The sequence below is a fragment of the Haliaeetus leucocephalus genome, unplaced genomic scaffold, assembly GCF_000737465.1.
Source record: "Haliaeetus leucocephalus isolate CR32 unplaced genomic scaffold, Haliaeetus_leucocephalus-4.0 Scaffold68, whole genome shotgun sequence".
Taxonomy (NCBI): domain Eukaryota; kingdom Metazoa; phylum Chordata; class Aves; order Accipitriformes; family Accipitridae; genus Haliaeetus; species Haliaeetus leucocephalus.
The window spans coordinates 2676000-2694149 of NW_010972504.1; the positions used below are offsets into that span (position 1 = coordinate 2676000).

The 18150-nt window shown below is 49.0% G+C and overlaps 1 protein-coding gene across 1 annotated transcript; it reads left to right on the forward strand.

The window, feature by feature from the left end:
- Nucleotides 1-3216: 3216 nt before the first annotated feature.
- On the forward strand, nucleotides 3217-16740 carry SLC26A9 (solute carrier family 26 (anion exchanger), member 9). The gene is made up of 20 exons (XM_010579269.1): nucleotides 3217-3341; nucleotides 4370-4509; nucleotides 4841-4951; nucleotides 5248-5423; nucleotides 5872-6036; nucleotides 6628-6780; nucleotides 7177-7259; nucleotides 7544-7691; nucleotides 8423-8536; nucleotides 8992-9069; nucleotides 9409-9504; nucleotides 11780-11886; nucleotides 12467-12536; nucleotides 12779-12871; nucleotides 13329-13445; nucleotides 14025-14342; nucleotides 14573-14627; nucleotides 15026-15171; nucleotides 15965-16042; nucleotides 16673-16740. Exons 1-20 carry the CDS (start codon nucleotides 3217-3219, stop codon nucleotides 16718-16720), a joined length of 2421 nt encoding a protein of 806 aa, XP_010577571.1. The 3' UTR covers nucleotides 16721-16740.
- Nucleotides 16741-18150: the final 1410 nt, after the last annotated feature.

Genomic DNA, 18150 nt, shown 5'->3' on the forward strand with positions numbered 1-18150 from the left:
GTGCATCGCCTTGTGCAAGGAGAAGCGAGGATGGAGAGGGGGCAGACAAAGGAAGAAACATTATTTCCAGAGCAGATTTTTTCTCCCTAAAATGTAGCAGAGGCATTCCCTGAATGTTCAGCTCTTGCACTGGGATCAATTTGGGCCCTTGTATTATGAATAAGGCAGTGATCAGATCGCTTTCCCACTAAATTTTGACTCACACTCCTTGGACTGGAGTCCCTTTTCTATGCCTATGCCAGAACAGAAAAGTGGCTTTATGCCAATTGCTCCTATCAACACTAGCCAGAAACCTCAATGTGACTTTCCTCTTCCCAAACACAGCTATCACCAGCATAGGGATTGAAGATAAGGGCTTAGTAAATGCATTTGCAAGATGAACACTGGGAAAAAAGGTCTGTGCTTGGGATGCACAGGCCGGTTTGAGACTGACAGGGCAGGGATCAGCCAGGTATGAACTGATGGGACTCTTAGCTGATGACCTACTGGGACCATATATTTCACCCACCTCATATTCTTGGAGTGAAGCAGTTCTGCCTTCATTTGTCGCTTGCTCCAAGTATCACATCACAGTTATGTATTCAGTGTGCCACAATTTCTCCAAGACCCCAGGCTCAGTAGACTTACTTATCAGTGAAGCCAAACTTCACATTCCTCAGCATCATCCACTCCAGCTGACACATTGGAGGAACGGGCTTCCTGAAAAGCTTGTAATGGGGGCTCTGCACTTGGAGCTCTTCCCCCAGACCTCGTCCTTTATTTCCATGCCCATACTGGAACAGAGCTCTTGAAAAACCTGGTCCCTGCAATGCAGCAATTTACTGGCACTCTGCTTTTCTCTCCACACACATTGCATTGCTTCAGTGTCCTGCCCCAGCTGCAGGATTTAAACCAGCTCTGCAGCTTGCTGTGGTCATATCCCATCAACACCAGGACAGCTGGTTTTGCCTTTTGTTCAAGGAGCAGTCACACAGCTCATTCTCTTTAATTCCGAAATCTCAAAGGTTTAACCTGGTGTTTGATCTAGGGCAAGGCCAGTGATAAGCCAAGTCAAGAACTTGACTCTGTCCAAGATGCTGACATCATTAGCCTGTTTGTTTAAGATGGAATTTAATCATGGGGATATTTTTCCCTCTATACTTGCCTTGTTTATTATTTTTCCTGATTGCAGGCACTTTCGCTCAGCAGGAGAAATTCATTAAAGAGCTGTGATATAATTGGCTGATTCAGTCTGTCTGATGGCAGGCATGCTGCTCAGCAAGTGATGGAGCCGAGAAATAAAGCTGAGCGAGACTTCTTGCACCCGAAACTCAGCTGGGTTTATCACGCCTTAAAAGCTTGTTGCTAAGCCTGGACCTGGGCTACAAAATATTCACAAGGGAGAACTGGAAATCTAGAGCAGAGCTGTGGGGCTGGGACCTGGAGAAAGCCTGGGCACACTGGGAATCTCTTCAGCAATGGGATCTGGAGCAAGGCTGCAAGGCAGGGACAAGACTTGCGCAGACTGACGTGGGAAAACCAGGGAATGACCATTTATCAGATGGGCTTCTGGCATTAGCGTAGGGACTGAGAAAGAGCGTAGGACACTGCTTAGTCTTGGCCTGCACCAATCCTCCAAAAGGAAAAGCTTGTAATTGCTCTTGGAAGGGGATCTCTAGCTGAAAAGGAGCAGCAGGGATGCCAGTGTGTGCAAGCCTGCAGAGGGCATGGGATTAAGCACCTGGTAATGCAGGAAGAGGGACACGTCTCCTCTTTCAGCTAGCTGGCACCTAGCTGGCCCTCCAAAGACAGAGGCTGGGGTCCCTCCCGAGGCAGCACGGGTGCACATCAGAGCCTGGAATGAGAAACACACCATTGCTGGAGCTGTTTTACAGCAAACTGCACTTGATTGCCCCTGTGATCACTAAAGCATCCACCACAAGAGAGGGGTTGATGACCTCCCTTTCTAAACCCATTAGCTCCTATTTGTATAATGATTCTGTTGACCTAAATTCTCCCAAAAGTTTCGGCTGCCTGCATCATACTTTCCTTCCTGTCCTGGACTGCTGGGCCACTCTGCTATATATTACTCATATCTTCCAGCCCCCACTCCAAGGTAACTGCTTATCAGTGAGGACTGACATTAGTCCTATGGATGAACGTTTTGCTCATCCTGGTTCCAATGAACTTGGTGTCAAGGTGTGCACTGACTTCAGCAGTACTCATGATGCCAAAAGGGGAGAGAGGAGAATCTGGTACATTCAGATCACTCTGTAAGCTCTCAGCAACCTGGATGTTGTTTCTTGGTACGTTCTCCTGCCTGAATCACCAGCTTTTTCCACCCCCTCTTCTACTCCTGTGTTGGGCGATGACCCACTTAGATACACGCCATACCACAAATAATTACCAAGATCCTTGTTTTATATCTGACCACTTCCTCCCTCCACTCCCAGCCTCTCCAGTTTGTAATGATTCTCCACACTTCCTAGGCATTGCTGCTCATAGTAAAATAAGGAAGGGTTCTCTGAAGTTCATCACCTTTCTTTGGTGGGACCCAGATACTGGGCAAGACTAGTCCATCCAGATGTTTTGACATCTTCATCACTGAAATGAATTACCAACAGTTATCTTTCTGCACATCACTTCCTAGGATAAACCAAGGAGTCATCCACAGCCTCCCATGGCAAGTGAGAGATAGGAAGGCTGCTGAATGCAAATGAGACCACTCAGCAGCGTAGCAGGAACATCTCGGATGGAAACTGCGTTTAATCACAGTGCCAGTATCTACCATTGCAAACTGTGTCAGGGCTGCCCAGCGTTGCAAAGTCTCGCCAACCCCACCGGCACATGGTGAAACTGAGGCATGAGAAAGGTCAAATGACTTGCCCGAGGCAAAAAGGCAGTCACTGGCAGAGCTAAGATTAACACCCATGCTCATCTGCCAGACAATCCAGGACACGCTCCGGTCCCCTTGGTGCGGCATTGCTCATTAGCATCACCTCAAAATAGCTGGTAAAAACTCCCTGTGCCGGGGAGCAGCAGCCCCCGGTGCTGGGAGAAGCCACTCCCAGGACCTGCCTCTGCGCCACGGGGAAACTATTTAGGGTGGAGATGTTCGGGGAGGGCTCCCAGACGCTGGAGGTGTCCGGTCTGTTATACTGCAGGTGGGGCCAGCTCCAGTCACATTCTTGGCTTTGCTTTTTCTTTTTTTCTGGGAAAAATTTAAATGATCCAGAGATGAACCACGCCAGGCCTCGCTATGTCATCGAACGTCCTGCATATTCGGTCAGCCTCTTCGATGAAGAGTTTGAGAAGAAAAGTAGAAGTTACCCCGTTGGGGAAAAATTGAAAAACCTTTTCAGGTAACATAGAATGCTATAGCTGGGGCAAATGTAAATCAGATTTGGTCTGGAATTGGGATATAATTCAGACCTGGGTATATAGCTCCCATTTTTATCCTGGGAAACCTTCTCCATGATCTTCAGGGCTTTGATGGATGAAAGGCACAGGAGAAATGCAAATTGTACTGAAGCAAGTGAAACTGGTTAGACTTTTCACTGCCTCAGCTGTTACACTGTAGGGCAAATAAGCGGAACAGTTTGCACCAAGTGAATTCGGGATTTGGGGTTCTGTTTCCCAATTTTTTTTAAGAATGAAAAAGGCATTATCGGTGATGTAGGTATGGGTGTGCGGATTATTTCTTTAAGCTTTCCAGCTGGGATTTCCTTTTATCAACTTTCTGATTAAAAACAGTACTGGCTTTTCTTAAAGATGAAAAATCATGCAAAGAAAGATGAATAATCCTGCTGATTGTTGTCTTGGAAATCTAGCTCCATTTCCTGGAAAAATGAAGGCAGTAATACATGAAAGAGAGCGAACATACGTGTTAGCAGGCAGAGATGTGAGATGCTGCATGTGCCAACCCACCCAGAAACAATCTTCTTCTTTCAGAGACACTTGGGGTTTTTTGACCAAGCACCTGAAAAAGTTCATCTTTGGCTCTGTCCAACTGCCCCATGAATCTCTGAGCTGTGTTTCCTCTCCATGGCTTTCCTATCCCCTGTCTGAAGGGTATCAACATATTGGGGAGCAAAATCCTTCACTTTGTGCAGGTTCTCCTTCCAGCTGTGGCAGCATTGGAGACCTTCCACCGAGTCAGGAACATCCCTACAATAATCCTCCATGGCATGTCCAGCTAGTTAACTGCAAGAGCCTCACACTTGCAGGGGAGGGCTGTGCGCCAAATATTGGGCTCAGGATTTGGTGTGGGAGAAAGGCTGAGACATTCCTAGAAAGATTCTTCCTTGATCCCTTGCTTGCTCACTTCCCAGCTCACTTGCTTCCTTCCTTCTTTACTTATTTGCGTTATTTTTTTTTTAATCTCCCTTAGATGTTCAGCTTCCAGATTCAAACTCATCCTCTTTAGCCTGTTCCCAATACTTGTGTGGCTTCCCAAGTATAAAATTAAGGACTACATTTTGCCTGATGTTCTCGGTGGGCTCAGTGCGGGGACGATTCAAGTGCCACAAGGTGAGACGCAACGACTTTCTGGGTCACCAAGAGGGGACAGCACTTTGCCAGTTCAAGTAAAGGTCTGCAGATGACAGCTGATGTCCAGTCTGGGGGGGTTAGCTACCTTTACTGCTGACATGTATAAACCTAAGCTCTACCTCTGACCTGGCTATCCCTATATTTCTCTGCGGTGCCCTTCCCTGGCCTCTTTGGCCTCTCCTGCCCAGAAAGCAGCAGTCTGTGCTGGCCACGGCACCTTCTTGGAGCTGATGTGAGTGTGAGCAGGGCAGGGGGCTGACACCAGCTGCAGAGACCTGGGTGACCTGCCCATTTCCTTGGTGTTTTCCAGGGATGGCCTTTGCACTGCTGGCCAATCTGCCTCCCGTCAACGGGCTCTACTCCTCCTTCTTCCCCTTGGTAACATACCTCTTCCTTGGCGGTATCCATCAGATGGTCCCAGGTAAGAGTCTGCAGAGCAATTGTCTGCACAGGGCAGTTAAATACTGGCTGGCAATACTTGGTGTGTCCCAGAACAGAGACTTTTGGGTATGTTTGGTCCATCAGGGGTTTACGGGATCCCTGATTCTGGCTGCACAGCAGGATCTCACCCCAGTGAACTATTGCCGCATCTTGCCATGGGGCTGCCTGCGGTGATGGGCTGAGTGGTTTGGTCTGGACAGCCTAACCTGTCCAAGTGCCTTCCAGGACAGGATGCTCTCCAGAGAAAACTACTGACATCACTGTGTTGTGCTGTAGGTACTTTTGCTGTCATCAGCATTATTGTTGGCAACGTCTGCAATGAGCTGGCTCCGGAGTCAGACTTCCAGTACTTCAACCATACTACCAATGAGACCACTGTGAATACCACAGCCCTGGAAGCAGCCAGGCTGGAGATCTCTGCCACGTTAGCCTGCCTGACAGCCATCATACAAGTAAGGACTCGCTGCACCGCCTGTGCTGTGTCCTCTGTCCAGAGCTGACCCACACGGAGTCAGCCAAACTCTCTCTCAGGAGCAGAGACGGTGGTAGCAGATGCTAGAAGAGGCCCCACTTCTAAGTGGATGATGCCTCAGCATAGAGGTTTTTGGGGATCCCACCCCAGCTGCAGTCTTGGTGTGAAATTCTCCAAACGGACTAGCCAAGGGTGATCTCCTGGGGCAGGATCGCAGCCAGTGATGACACCCCAGCACCCTGCAGCTTTCCTCTCCCCACCCCTGCTACGGACCGGTCTGCTCAGCCCAGCACGTGCCGTGGCTGCGTGGGAGGGATGCACCCTTCTTCCCAGCAGAGCAGCCTGCCCGACACAGGCACGCTCAGGCTCTGCACCTCGCCCTTTCGGGCTGGCACGCTTCTAATAACGCCTTGTCTGTCCTACCCTAGCTGTGCCTGGGATTCGTGCAGTTTGGCTTTGTTGCTATCTACCTCTCAGAGTCTTTCATCAGGGGCTTCATGACAGCAGCAGGGTTGCAGATCCTCATCTCCGTGCTCAAGTACGTCTTCGGCTTGACAGTCCCATCTTACACCGGGCCCTTAGCTATCGTCTATGTAAGTGGGTGCTCTGGACAAGGGCCTTCCCTGCACCTCCTCCCCCAGTGACAATCCACACCGCAGGCATCACTGCCACCCATGCAAGGAAAAGGGGGGGCTTGGAGAGAGGGAAAGGGTGGAGGGAGGGGGAATACGCCTGTCTGCACCACTCCCTGCCCAGCACACCTACGCTGCTGCCATTGTATTTCCTATACAGTATTATCTGAGCCCTTGTCTGCTAGTTTCTAATCAGATATAATGAAATGGGTCTGCGATTTGGGGAGAATATGAACTGTGTTGCTTTACAACAGGCGTCTTGCAAAATTGTTAGCAACAGAAACTTTTCCCGTGGACAGGTTTACCCATTCCTGGGCTTTCCTGCATCTTCCATGGATGCATCCTCATTGATGCAGCTAGAACTGCATTTCACTGGACAGCACAGACTCAGGGCTGGCTGCTGATCTCTCAGCAGCAGGGTTTCTAGCATTTCTCTCACCCTCGTCACATCTCGGGGTGTTTGCAGTTGATTATGGTAAAAAGTGTTCTCCATTGTGCTTGTCCAGAGTCTCTGGTTCCCTATGACACTTTCTCCTCTTCTCTCCCCTTTAGACATTCATTGATATTTGTAAAGGTCTGCCCAAAACCAACATGGCCTCCCTGGTCTATGCCTTGGTCAGTGCTGTGCTCCTGATCATTGTCAAGGAGCTCAACCTAAAGTACATGAAAAAGATCCGGATGCCCATCCCCATGGAGATCATCATTGTAAGTGACGTGTGAGCTGTCCCTCGGACCCTCCAGGAGACAGACCCTCCCCTCGCCTTACAGCCCTGGGACACCCACTTGTGCTCACAGAGGGTCCATCATGTAGAGCATCTACACAGTGAATATGACATGACCCTCATGTGGGTTGGGGTCAGAAATTGGGCCATCCTCATGGAGGATACCTCTGATGCTCAGGTCATCCCTGTTAGACTGTACCTGCATCCTGGTGATGCTGAGGATGAGGAACACAACTCCTGCTGGGGAGGTCCTCTCCTTTCCAAGCCTGAATTTGGTGCTAATTTTCTAATGTCAGCCCCAGGAGCACAGCAAGCTTAATGCTTCTGAGAGAGCTCATGCTCTTTCTGCTTACTGCTCTTTTATTCTCTGTACTTTCAGGTAATAGTTGCGACTGCAATCTCTGGCAGCTTCAACATGCCCAAGAAGTACGGCATGCCAGTAGTTGGGAAGATCAGCATGGGGTAAGTGCATGTGCAGGTCTTACTCAACTTCCAGATAATTTTCCTTCCTCCTCCTCCTCCTGCAGCCTGGAAAACAGCTCACTCTTCCCTGCTGTATGACAGTCCCCTTCCAGGACTGTCAGGCAGCACTGCTGCACCCTGTTACACAACTGCCACCATCCACTCAAGCTGTCCATGGTGTAGACACGGATTATGTCATTCCTGAACATACAAGCTCCTCACCCACTTCACCGGCCTCCGAACACTAGTGTCACAACTGCTTCTCGCCTCCACTCTGAGTGCAGGTTCCCAGCGCCAACCCTGCCCCTGGTGAACAAGTGGAAAGACATGATCGGCACAGCTTTCTCGCTCGCCATCGTGAGCTACGTGATCAACTTAGCCATGGGGAGAACGCTGGCAGCCAAGCATGGCTACGACGTGGACCCCAACCAGGTAACGCTTGGTCTGGAAGGACGCAAAGACTGTTCCCCTTGCTCTCAGGCGTGAAAGGAAAACCTCGCTGCATGAATGGGAAGCTTTCAAACGTGCCCTGCTTAAAACAGACGTGCTGCTCCCATGCATGCAGGCTCACGTGGCAGCTTGCCATGTGGGGGTTGAAAGGATATGGCAGATCCATCTCCCATGGACTGGAGAGAGACTGCAAAAGGGAAGAAAACTTTAGGCTGAGCTCTCTGCTTTGCTCTCCCTCCTGACCTGAGGCTTCAGCCCTGAGTGCTGGCACAGATGGCATTTTTGCAGGTTGTTGAAGCACAATGAGGTGCATGTATTTTTCACCAAGCAGAGAAAGACCTGGATTCCTGGTGTGTCACCCAGATACTGTAAGAGGCAGGACATTAAATAATCCTCTTTTGTCATCACTGGCACAGTGGCAGTTTTCAATAACAGCCACACATACCACATGAAGCCCTGCCCTTAGTGTGTCAACAGATGACAACGTGTTTATGTGGAATTGTGCTTCCAGGTTTCCCTGCTATATCAGAGCCCATCCCAGCTCTTACTGGAAGGAAAGGGTCTGGGACACACCGTAGGGAACCCAGGTCCCTTCCCTGGCCACGCAAACCCCAGACTCGGGTACCTGCTCTCCTGCCTGGCAGCTCACACGCGTTGGCAGGGCAGGACGGGCAGCTGTCCTTTCTGATGACCATGTTCCCCCATCTCCGCAGGAAATGCTGGCCCTGGGCTGCAGCAACTTCTTTGGATCCTTCTTCAAAATCCACGTGATCTGCTGTGCTCTCTCTGTCACTCTCGCCGTCGATGGGGCAGGAGGGAAATCACAAGTTAGTACCTCCTCCTCCTCTCTTCCCTACGTGACCCTACTTGACCACAAACCCCTATAGCTGCTGCAAGCTGCCAGCCTGACATCGCTGCTGCGGGTCTGGAGAAGCTCCATATATAAGTGCTTCACGTTGCTGTTGTTAAAGCAGAATTTCCTCCTTCCCCAACCCCATTTTGTTCCCTGGATGGTTCTTTGGATTGGTCGCAGATGTAGGGCTGTAAATCTGCATTCCCAGTCTGGCTCCCCCGATTGAGCAGAACTACCACGTGAGGGAATTTTGGGGTTATCTGTGAGATCTGCAAAATCCTAGCCTACTTCTCGGAGGCAATTGTCTGCTCACATAAAATACTGCAGTGACCAGTTTTGCCATTGGCTGAAGCAGCGGGAGACGAAAGACCCAGAGGGGGTTTAAGAAGACCTTGACGTTTGCTGAAGTGATTTCTTTCTCTGTTGCAGGTGGCAAGTTTCTTTGTGGCCTTGGTGGTTATGGTGACCATGCTGGCTCTGGGGATCTACCTTGAACCTCTTCCAAAGGTAACACAAACTGTGCAGACAGCGTGGCCATTGCATCGCATACTCTACACACCCAAGCGAAGGCACAGCCTTGCTCCAAAAACCCCTGATGCAAACTGCCGCACAGCACCATTTGCTCCTGGCCTGGGGTCCTGTCTGCACTGAGTCTCTGGAAGCAAGAGTAGTCTAAATTACCATACTCGGCTCCAAGCGGGATCTTTGTGAGCATCACCCTTTCCCATTCCCTTGCGGTAACTGGACCAAGGAAGGCAGACACTGCAGAAAGCACCTGCTGCAAAACGTGGCACATCCACACTGTATACCCGCATCCTAGCTGATACAGTCCCCTCTCCTCCGCAGTCTGTCCTGGGAGCCCTGATCGCGGTGAACCTGAAAAACTCCCTCAAGCAGCTGGCTGATCCCTTCTACCTGTGGAAGAAGAGCAAGCTGGACTGCGTGAGTGCCTGGGGACGGGTGGGAGGCATCCGCCTGCCTTACACTGGCTGCTCAGCCCAGGGCTGCGTGAGGCAGAGGCAGGGCGAGCAGACTAGCCCCCTGGCAGGCTTTTGCAGAAGGTGGGTTTCACTCTCTCGGTGCGATCGTGCTTCCAACCACTCGCCAATGAGGTCCCGAGCAGCAGCGGAGCCTGTCCTGCCCAGCTGAGCACTCTCATGCTTAGCGCACATATCAGAGAGGCCTGAACTATTACCTGCTCTGTTTAAATGCCAATCAACTGCGGGAGCCTGTTTGCCCAGAACTAGCCAAACCGGCCCTGCTCAATATCTGGGAGTCATGACTTAAAAACTCACACAATAGCCCTCCAGGGTGAGGAGAGCCCTTCACAGCGATAAGGACTCCAGGCACTGGTTGATGTATAAACCCAGGCAGGGGGTGCAGGGGAGTGAGAACGGAATTTGGAAATGTCTGACATAAAAAGACAGTGTTTGAACAGGACTCCCACGGCTGAGTGGTGTGTGTGGACACTGAGCCAATATCCTGTCAGGTCCCGACAAACCGCCTTATCGGAGAAATCGGGAGTCCAAAGGGGCTGACCTGAGTCATCAAGAGCTTTCCCAAAATACTGTTCAAACAGGTGCTGGACAAGAGATGGGTTAGCAGTCCAGGCAGAGATTTCACAGGAGTGTGATCATGACATGAAGGCACACTCCAGCACAGGGCATGAGCTACAAAAAAATGGTCCATGCTTAGGAGTGATCCCAGCAGACTAACTGGACCAGGGATGTGCGACATCTGAGCTGACGTGGTTATGCAGGCAAGAACCAGCAGAGTGGGAAAGTTGCTGATGGGAAGATGCAATTCTCTGTCGGGAGTCGTTTATGGCAGTTTAAGCACATCTCTGAATGGGTTCTGCTGATGCCTGCTGGTAGGATGGAAGGTCTCGGTCAGCTCTGGCAGTTCATGCGAGGGCAGGTGAAGTTATTGCCTTTTATCAGAGCTCACAGAGGGGAGCACAGACCGGCCCCACGGGCTCCATAGCCCCCAGCGCAAAGTCCAGGCAGACACCTGAGCAGACAGTGGACTGAGCGGAGATGCATGGTGCTGCCTGGGGAACACCCTGCCAGCGTGTCTCTGCCAGACTTGGCCACCACAGCGGAGGTGAACGGCTCTCAGAAACCTCTTTGATTTGCCCCACATGAATCATCCCTCCTCCATGGCACAGCCAGACCCACTGACCTGGCTGTGCTGTTCCCACTGAGCTGCTGGAACAAAGCTCTTGCTACCAGCAACCACAGACAGCCTATAGGTGTAGGGAGCGTGGGGACCAGGCAGATGCCAATGGAGTGAACGGTATTCCCCTGACCTTAATCTCCCTGGAATTTGAACTAGATTCAGTGTCCTGTCCCAAAATGGGAAACTCCATTTCTGGGTGATGTCAGACCATCAGTGTTCATTACCTCAAGTCTGGTTGTGTTTCAGCGCTAACTGCAGGGATCACTCCACAGATACAGCCCAGTGTGAAGTCTGGATGGAGGGAAGCCCTTACTTGACATTTATATGCACAATGCATATAAATTAAGATGCCGAAGTCATCAAAGTTACCCTGATTTGTCCAAGGTCAAAGTTAGGTTTTATCAGTTTTGAGGATGGGATTGTAATAACCTGATAATTATTCTCAGAGGGCATGTTTATACGCTTAGGCAGGACTAATCTCATACGGAGGGAGATGCTCGAGTGCTAATACATAAAAATGACAAATGACAGAGCTCTGAGCTGAGAGGTGGAGCAGGACTTGGTATGCTCTGTCATACTTTGTCATCAAATTTGCTCTGTGTTCAGGTCATTTATAGTAGGTGCTCAGACGGTTTTCAGATCGATGCTCATTCCTCCTGAAATGCTCTGACAGCAGGAGCTTTCTTGGGGTTAGGAGCAGTTACTGAGCATCAGATGGTCTGATCTGCAGGAGCCTTTTCCTGACTAGTTAGGCTGATGCTTTTTGAACTGAATGAGTGGTGCGGGTCTTATGCACTAGCTGCTTTTACAGCTGAAAAAATGGGGCTTCTGGCAAGCTTCCCAGCAGTGATGTTTCACACGAAAGCGTGCAATAAACTGTATCATTAGAATAGCTGCAGAATTCAGGCCTTGGTCTTTTGATCCTCAGCTGTGTAGCTCTTGAGGTCCAGAATATCAGCACATTGCCATTTTCCATCCATCACCATGCTCCAGCCTGTGGTACAGTAAAATTATCTGCCATGCTCTTCTCTTTCTGCAGTTGGTCTGGCTGGTGAGCTTCTTGTCCGCTTTCTTCCTGAGCCTTCCCTATGGAGTTGCTGTGGGCGTGGGATTTTCCGTGCTGGTTGTGGTTTTCCATACCCAGTTGTAAGTACCAGTGTAGCTACAAAAAAAAAAACCAAAAGAGAAGAAAAATCTCCCAGTTGCAGAATAAACGACAGATTATTTTTATAACCGACCTCTGGCCCATGTTTCGAAGGAACGTGCGGCAGGAGCCTGGGGGAGTGCAGGTGTCCTCCCCAGCCCCTGGAATGTGCAAACAGGAATGGCAGGCGCTAATTTACTGCCTGCATTCTCACTCCTGTGCACAGTTAGCAATGTGCACATCCCAAGGCAGGGGGAAGTCTGCAGGTATTTACTTCAGCACGAGAAGCTACCTGCATAGTTCCCAGCAGAAAATCCTGCTCATAAAAAGAAAAAGCCCCATATATGCGCAGAGACTGGCGTGAAGTTTTCACACCATTTTTAATCCATCAAAGCCCTTTATTAATATTTCCGAGCCTGGGATCTCAAACTGCTGACTCTTTTTTGCCCTGTAGACTCTGCAGGGATGAAATCTAAGTATTTTCATAAAGCAAATTTTCAAATCCTGGTATGGAATGTGAAGCAAAGCAGTTTTCTTCCCTTGCAACATTTACTCTAATTCTGATCGCCTCTTCTCTCCTAGCCGTAACGGCTCTGCCCTGGGCCAAGTAACTTCCACTGACATCTACAAGAACCCTAAAGCCTACAACAAGGTAAGCAGAAACTAAAGCATCCTCAGAGAAAATGCTGTTCTTTGCCACTGGTACCCAATGTGATCAGGAAACTCAAGTCCATGTTTCTGTCTCAGCAAGGTTTTTTGCTGCCTGTTCCAGAGGTAGCAGGAGAGCTCCTGTTCAGTTTGACCGTCCCAGTTATCTACTGGCCAAAATCCCAGCCACCCTGCACGCCACACACACCCCGTCAGGCGTGGTTTGAGCTCTTGTCTCTGTTGCAGGTACACGAACTTAATGGGATTAAAATTGTGACCTACTGCTCGCCACTGTATTTTGCCAACTCAGAGATATTCCGTGAGAAGATTATAGCCAAGGTGAGCAATGCTCTAATAAATTTCTGCTTGCAGCCAATCCCAAATGGCCCTTGCTCTCTCCTGTATTGCTCCGTGGAGATAATTAAGCCTAGGATGTTCACGAAAGATGGTCACGTCCATCCTCTACTCTTCCATCTTTTTCTCCCTGATCTTCAGGACTGTTTGTAGACCTCATTTTTAGAGGTTATGCCTGCATCCTGGCAGGTATCCTCCTCCAAGCTCTGCCAGAGCAGAGTCATCCTGCTACTGCAAGTGTCTCCTCCCTGCATGTGCAGGTACCCTGAGTTACTGAAGATGTTGTTTGGTGGCCGTCAGGATCACCTCACTCCGGTGTACAGCTGGCGCTGTCCTCCTGTGCCACATGCCACAGGCTGGGAAACAGCAGGAAAGAAACAGCAGCCCCTGACTACGGGACTGAACGGACTTTTTCAGATAAAACTCCCTCTCTTTTCCACAGACCGGCGTGGATCCTGGTAAAGTGTACTTAGCCAGGAAGAAATATGTGAAGCGGCAGGAGAAGGGGACAGCACAACCACCAACAAAGATACCAAAATTCTTATTGAGGCAGAACAAGGTAACTCAGTTTGGGTTCCTGTGTTGATGAATAAGACTCCAAGTCCCCATCAAACAGTTCCTCTTGACATAGGATTTTCTGCACTGTCTTCCTAGCCACATTTACCACCTCTTGCCCTCTTTCCTTCCCATCCACATCTCCATTCCTCCCAACAGCCAAAACTTTAAGATGCAGGAGAACTGGAAATGGCTGGGAGCAAGAAAGCCACAGAGACGGCTAGAATGGAAACATGGTGAACAATTTGCTAGAAACTGGGCTTGCCCTCTTTCTCTAAGGATGCATCTATGTCAGCATTTCAGTTCAAAAGTGCCCCTTTGAAGCACATTTCCCAGTCATCCCAGCTTCATTTGGTTTGCATTGCTGAGCAGTCTTGAAGCATGTGAACAGGAATCATTTAAAATTAACCTAACATACTCCAACCCCAAGGGACATTCAGTCCAGCCCAAGTCTAGCACCAGGCTGGAGTTAGTCCAGATTAAAACACTTCACTCCACTGAATAGGTGCATTCACGTGTCAGGATCTCAGCTTGTGCTGATAATTCTGCCCTGCCCTGACTGTGCATTTCTGCTTTGCTGTAGACCTTGTCTTTGCAAGAGCTCCAGAAAGACTTTGAAAGCACCTCTCCAACAGATACCAATAACAACCAGACGACTGCTAATGGTGCCAGCATCTCCTATGTCACATTCCGTCCACCTGCCAACGGTGCTGGGCAAGTGCACACCTCCAGCGAGCTGGGCAGTACCACTACTCTGCAAGGAAGCACATTCAGTGTCATGCCCACAGCAGATGTTGACCCTATGATGACAGCACCACCCTATATCAGCTTTCACACCATCATTCTGGACATGAGTGGAGTGTGTTTTGTTGACCTCATGGGCACAAAAGCACTGGGCAAGGTTAGTTCTGTACTACAAACGTAGCCAAGCAACACATCAACCAGGTACCTTCTACTCTCTTGGGCAACTCAGATAAAGATGTTTACCCTCCTCAAGAGAAGGTTTGTGTGGCTTTCTCCTTCACCTTCCCCAGGATACGTGTAAAGCCCTGGATAAAAGACTTTATGTCTAAACACAAAACTGGAGCAGCAGTGTTATTAATCCTCTCTCTCCCCTCTCATCCCTTCTAGTTGTGTTCCAGTTATCAGAAGATTGGGATTAAAGTGTTCTTGGCAAACGTGCATGGTAAGAATCCACGAAGAACACATTTCCATGTGAACTTCCCCCATTTATGTGCTCCTGACAGACAGGAGATCTTTTTGTGTTCTTTATGCAAACTGTGTGAGCTGTCAGCTTTTTGTTGGACCAAACCAGAACAGATGAAAGAAGAGAACAGAAGAAAGAAAACACTGTTCTCTGTGTGTGAAATAGGTCCTTTCATTTGGGAAGTGATATGACTGGAACACCATCACATTTAGCACATAGAAAAATAGATCCCTACACTCTCCTTTCTATAGCAAACCTGCTTCTTCCTTATGCATCCCAGCCTTGCTTTAGCTCAGAGGACCACCGTCAGCCATGTGCACTATCAAAGGCTTCCTTCTTTGGTTTCCTTCTTGTTCATGTGCTTTTCATTTCTTCAGCTCAGGTGTACAATGACATTAGCACAGGTGGAGTCTTTGAGGAAGGAGGCCTGGACCGAAGTCACATCTTCTTGACGATCCATGATGCTGTTTTGTTTGCACTGGCCAATATCAAAGAAGTTGTCCACCCGCCCATCTTAGAAGAGGTAAACTTGCTCCCCAGTCTTTCTCCAGCTCACAGTACTGTACTATTAGGTTTACACACTGCATCAGCAGAAAGGAAGAATAACAACTCAATACTGCACCTAATATAAGTTTCTTATTTATCTCAAGTGGCAAAGGTCTAAATCCAACAAAATATTTCATCTCCTAATTCTCATGTATGGGCCAAGTACCTACTGACTGAATTGATTTCAATGGGAATTCAGAAGTGTAAATGTCTTCTGCAAACCCCTAGCTGGGAGATGAATGTTGTCCCAGCCTGGAGAAGCCAAAAGATCTGTTCCAGCACTATGCCCTCAGTTTGGTGTTGGCTGGAACATGCAGCTGTACACAAAGGCAGAATTTAGCCCTCGGAAATGAAGGCAAAGCACATGTCCCTGTCCTTGAATAGCCCCAGCATCCATGTATGCTTCCCTTGGTGGGAGGAGAAAAGGCTGAAGCAGGAATGTGGCACATGCTGACAACACAGGGTCAGACAGGCTATTCCCCCAAACATGGGTTGGTTTATTGCATGGTAACTGGAGTTGGAACCAGGGCAGTGTTAGCCAGTTATCTCATGAGAGTAAGTTAAAGTATCTCATACCTCGGCAGAGAGATATGTAAATGCCAGCTCAGTCAGAGGAGATAAACAATTGAAAGAGGATTCCTTCTGTGCCCCTTCTTCCTGGGCATTTCCCTTTGAGCACGTGTGATGTTTTAAGCCTGGGTTAGTAATTTTTTTCATTCCTTTCAACCCTGCACTCTGCTAATTTGTGGATTTGATTCTTTCCTGCACAGATGCCAAACCAGACAGAGCTCTCCATCTATGATGAATCCGTGGATGAAAGCAGTGCAGAGTTCAAGAACTTGGAGGAGGTTAGTTCTAGTGCCAGGGGTCACTTCTTCAGCTGTGGACACAAGGTGGAAATCAGAAGTCATGGTTGGGATTGATTAGATGGGAAGTCCCCTGTGCCACTGCCAGGCAAACTGCTAGCAACAGTAAAGCTTTGAAAAGTTAGACTCAAAAATTATTTAAAATCCCTGTCATGAGGAGCTCTGGCAGGCACCTGGAGGAAGGAGCAGCTAGGTTACCCCACAGGGGAATCCTTTAATCCATTTTGGGCCACACAGCTCAGGTTCACAGTCAGACCTGTGGTCTCTATGCCCTGGGATAAACTTGAAGAACCAGGTTTAGCTCAAGCCCAAAAGAAGGGTCACTGCTTAAGTTTTTCAGCACAGACTTTCTTAATGCTGAAGTGATCTGCACCCACTGAACCCAGGTCCCTGGGAGGAGATCTGTTCCAATGCTGGCCTTCCCCATGCGATCCATGCACAGCTGGAAGCAGAGCAACCTCCCCACCACCAGCTTTCCATTGTGGAGGAGGGCTGGGAAGGGTTGGAGTTTCTGGTGGCGTTTCTCTCTGCGGTTGAATGACTGCTGAGCTGCGCTGCTGGGTTTGTGCCACAGTATCAGCCCTAACCCAGCGTGCCTTGTGTGCCCTTTAGGAGATGTTTGGAAGCATGTTCCACTCAGAGACCCAGACAGCTCTGTGAGCACACAGAGAGCGTCAGCACGCGGGCAAACCCTCCCGAACAGACTCTGCTCTCCCATCCCTTCGTGAAGAGCTGCACTTCTACCTGGGGATACAATAAGTTTGCAAAGCAAGGGGCCATCGTGCCTCTTGAACTGATAAATTCCTCCCTCCTTCCTGCTCTGCTTCTGGTATTCAGAGCAATGGACTCTGGAGCAGGCAACAGAAATCTACGGAAGCTGGAACTCAGGAAATGCCATCTCATTAATTACAGAAGAGAAGCAAGTTTATTCGGAGGCAGGTGCCTTAACACATGGGACGATTAGTCATTATTGCCAAGTGCTCTCCTTTGTCTCACACAATCGCACCCTTCTGCCCACATAGGCATTACGTAATTCAGGCATCCCCCCTCTTTCTTTTCCCTCCTCCCTCTTTTCCTGATGAAGTGAAATACAAGCAAATATCAAGAGCCTCTCACGGCCTTGATTCACGAGCAAAAGCAACTCTTGCAAGGTGCAGCGATGCAGCTCTGTAAGGCAATGTTGTTCTAAAACGTGCACTGACCTTCGGGGTGTCTGCGCAGTAAGTGCAGACCCCTGAATTTCCCTGCGTGTCTGTGTAGCACCACTTCTGCCTTTCCTGTGACCCCTCTTCTATCACCCCCTGCACTGCTGCCTTTGTGATCCAGCGTCCCAGAAACCACTGCCTCAAACCAATGCTGTATTTCTGATACCCCGAAGACGTTGGTACTATCTCTCAGTAGGCTACTTTCTGGATTACATTTTTCTTTTCTTACTAATAGGACTAGCTTGTAACCAGAAATAAGAATTCCTTGTTCCTTTGTGTTACATGCACATATTGTCCTGCCTGTCCAGTGGGTTGAGTGTGTGTTCAAAAGACCCAGGGTCCAGTTCAAATCCCCTCTGAAGTTTTTTAGGGATCTTTCTACTGACTGAATGGCGCTTCAGATAAGGCTCTTAGACTGTGAAAGGCATGAAAGCATTAATCCCAGGGCATTCTGACTCTTCCCATCTTCTTGTTGACTGGAACAACTAAAAGATTTAGACTAGAACATGGATGAGTGCTTTGGGGAAAGATGTTTTTCCCAAATCATTTTGATCACAAGTAGCAAATTCTAGGGAAAGGGAAGGAAGCCCTTTCTGCACACTTTTCATGATGCCATCGATCCAGAGCAGTAAAACTGAAATTTGAGTGTATTTTATGCCTGCAGCTAAGGAACAGCCCACGTGACACCCTGTGCTATGCAGGGCTTCTGGTGACAAGCTCTCAAATGGTCACTTGTGCAGCAAAAGAAAACTCTTGTATAGTATGTGATATTTCCATAACAATTCTTTACTACATGTTTGATGATTTTCACTAAAATTCACCCCAGACTGATGCTACCAGGACCATCTACCTCTCAGGCAAACAAGCTTGCCTCACTAACCCAGA

Excerpts from the sequence above, each read along its gene's own strand:
- SLC26A9 (XM_010579269.1), top strand. The coding sequence starts at position 3,217 with ATGAACCACGCCAGGCCTCGCTATGTCATCGAACGTCCTGCATATTCG. Across the intron at positions 9,070-9,408 it reads ACCTTGAACCTCTTCCAAAG|TCTGTCCTGGGAGCCCTGAT; the intron begins GTAACACAAACT and ends TCTCCTCCGCAG. Across the intron at positions 14,628-15,025 it reads GTTCTTGGCAAACGTGCATG|CTCAGGTGTACAATGACATT; the intron begins GTAAGAATCCAC and ends TCATTTCTTCAG.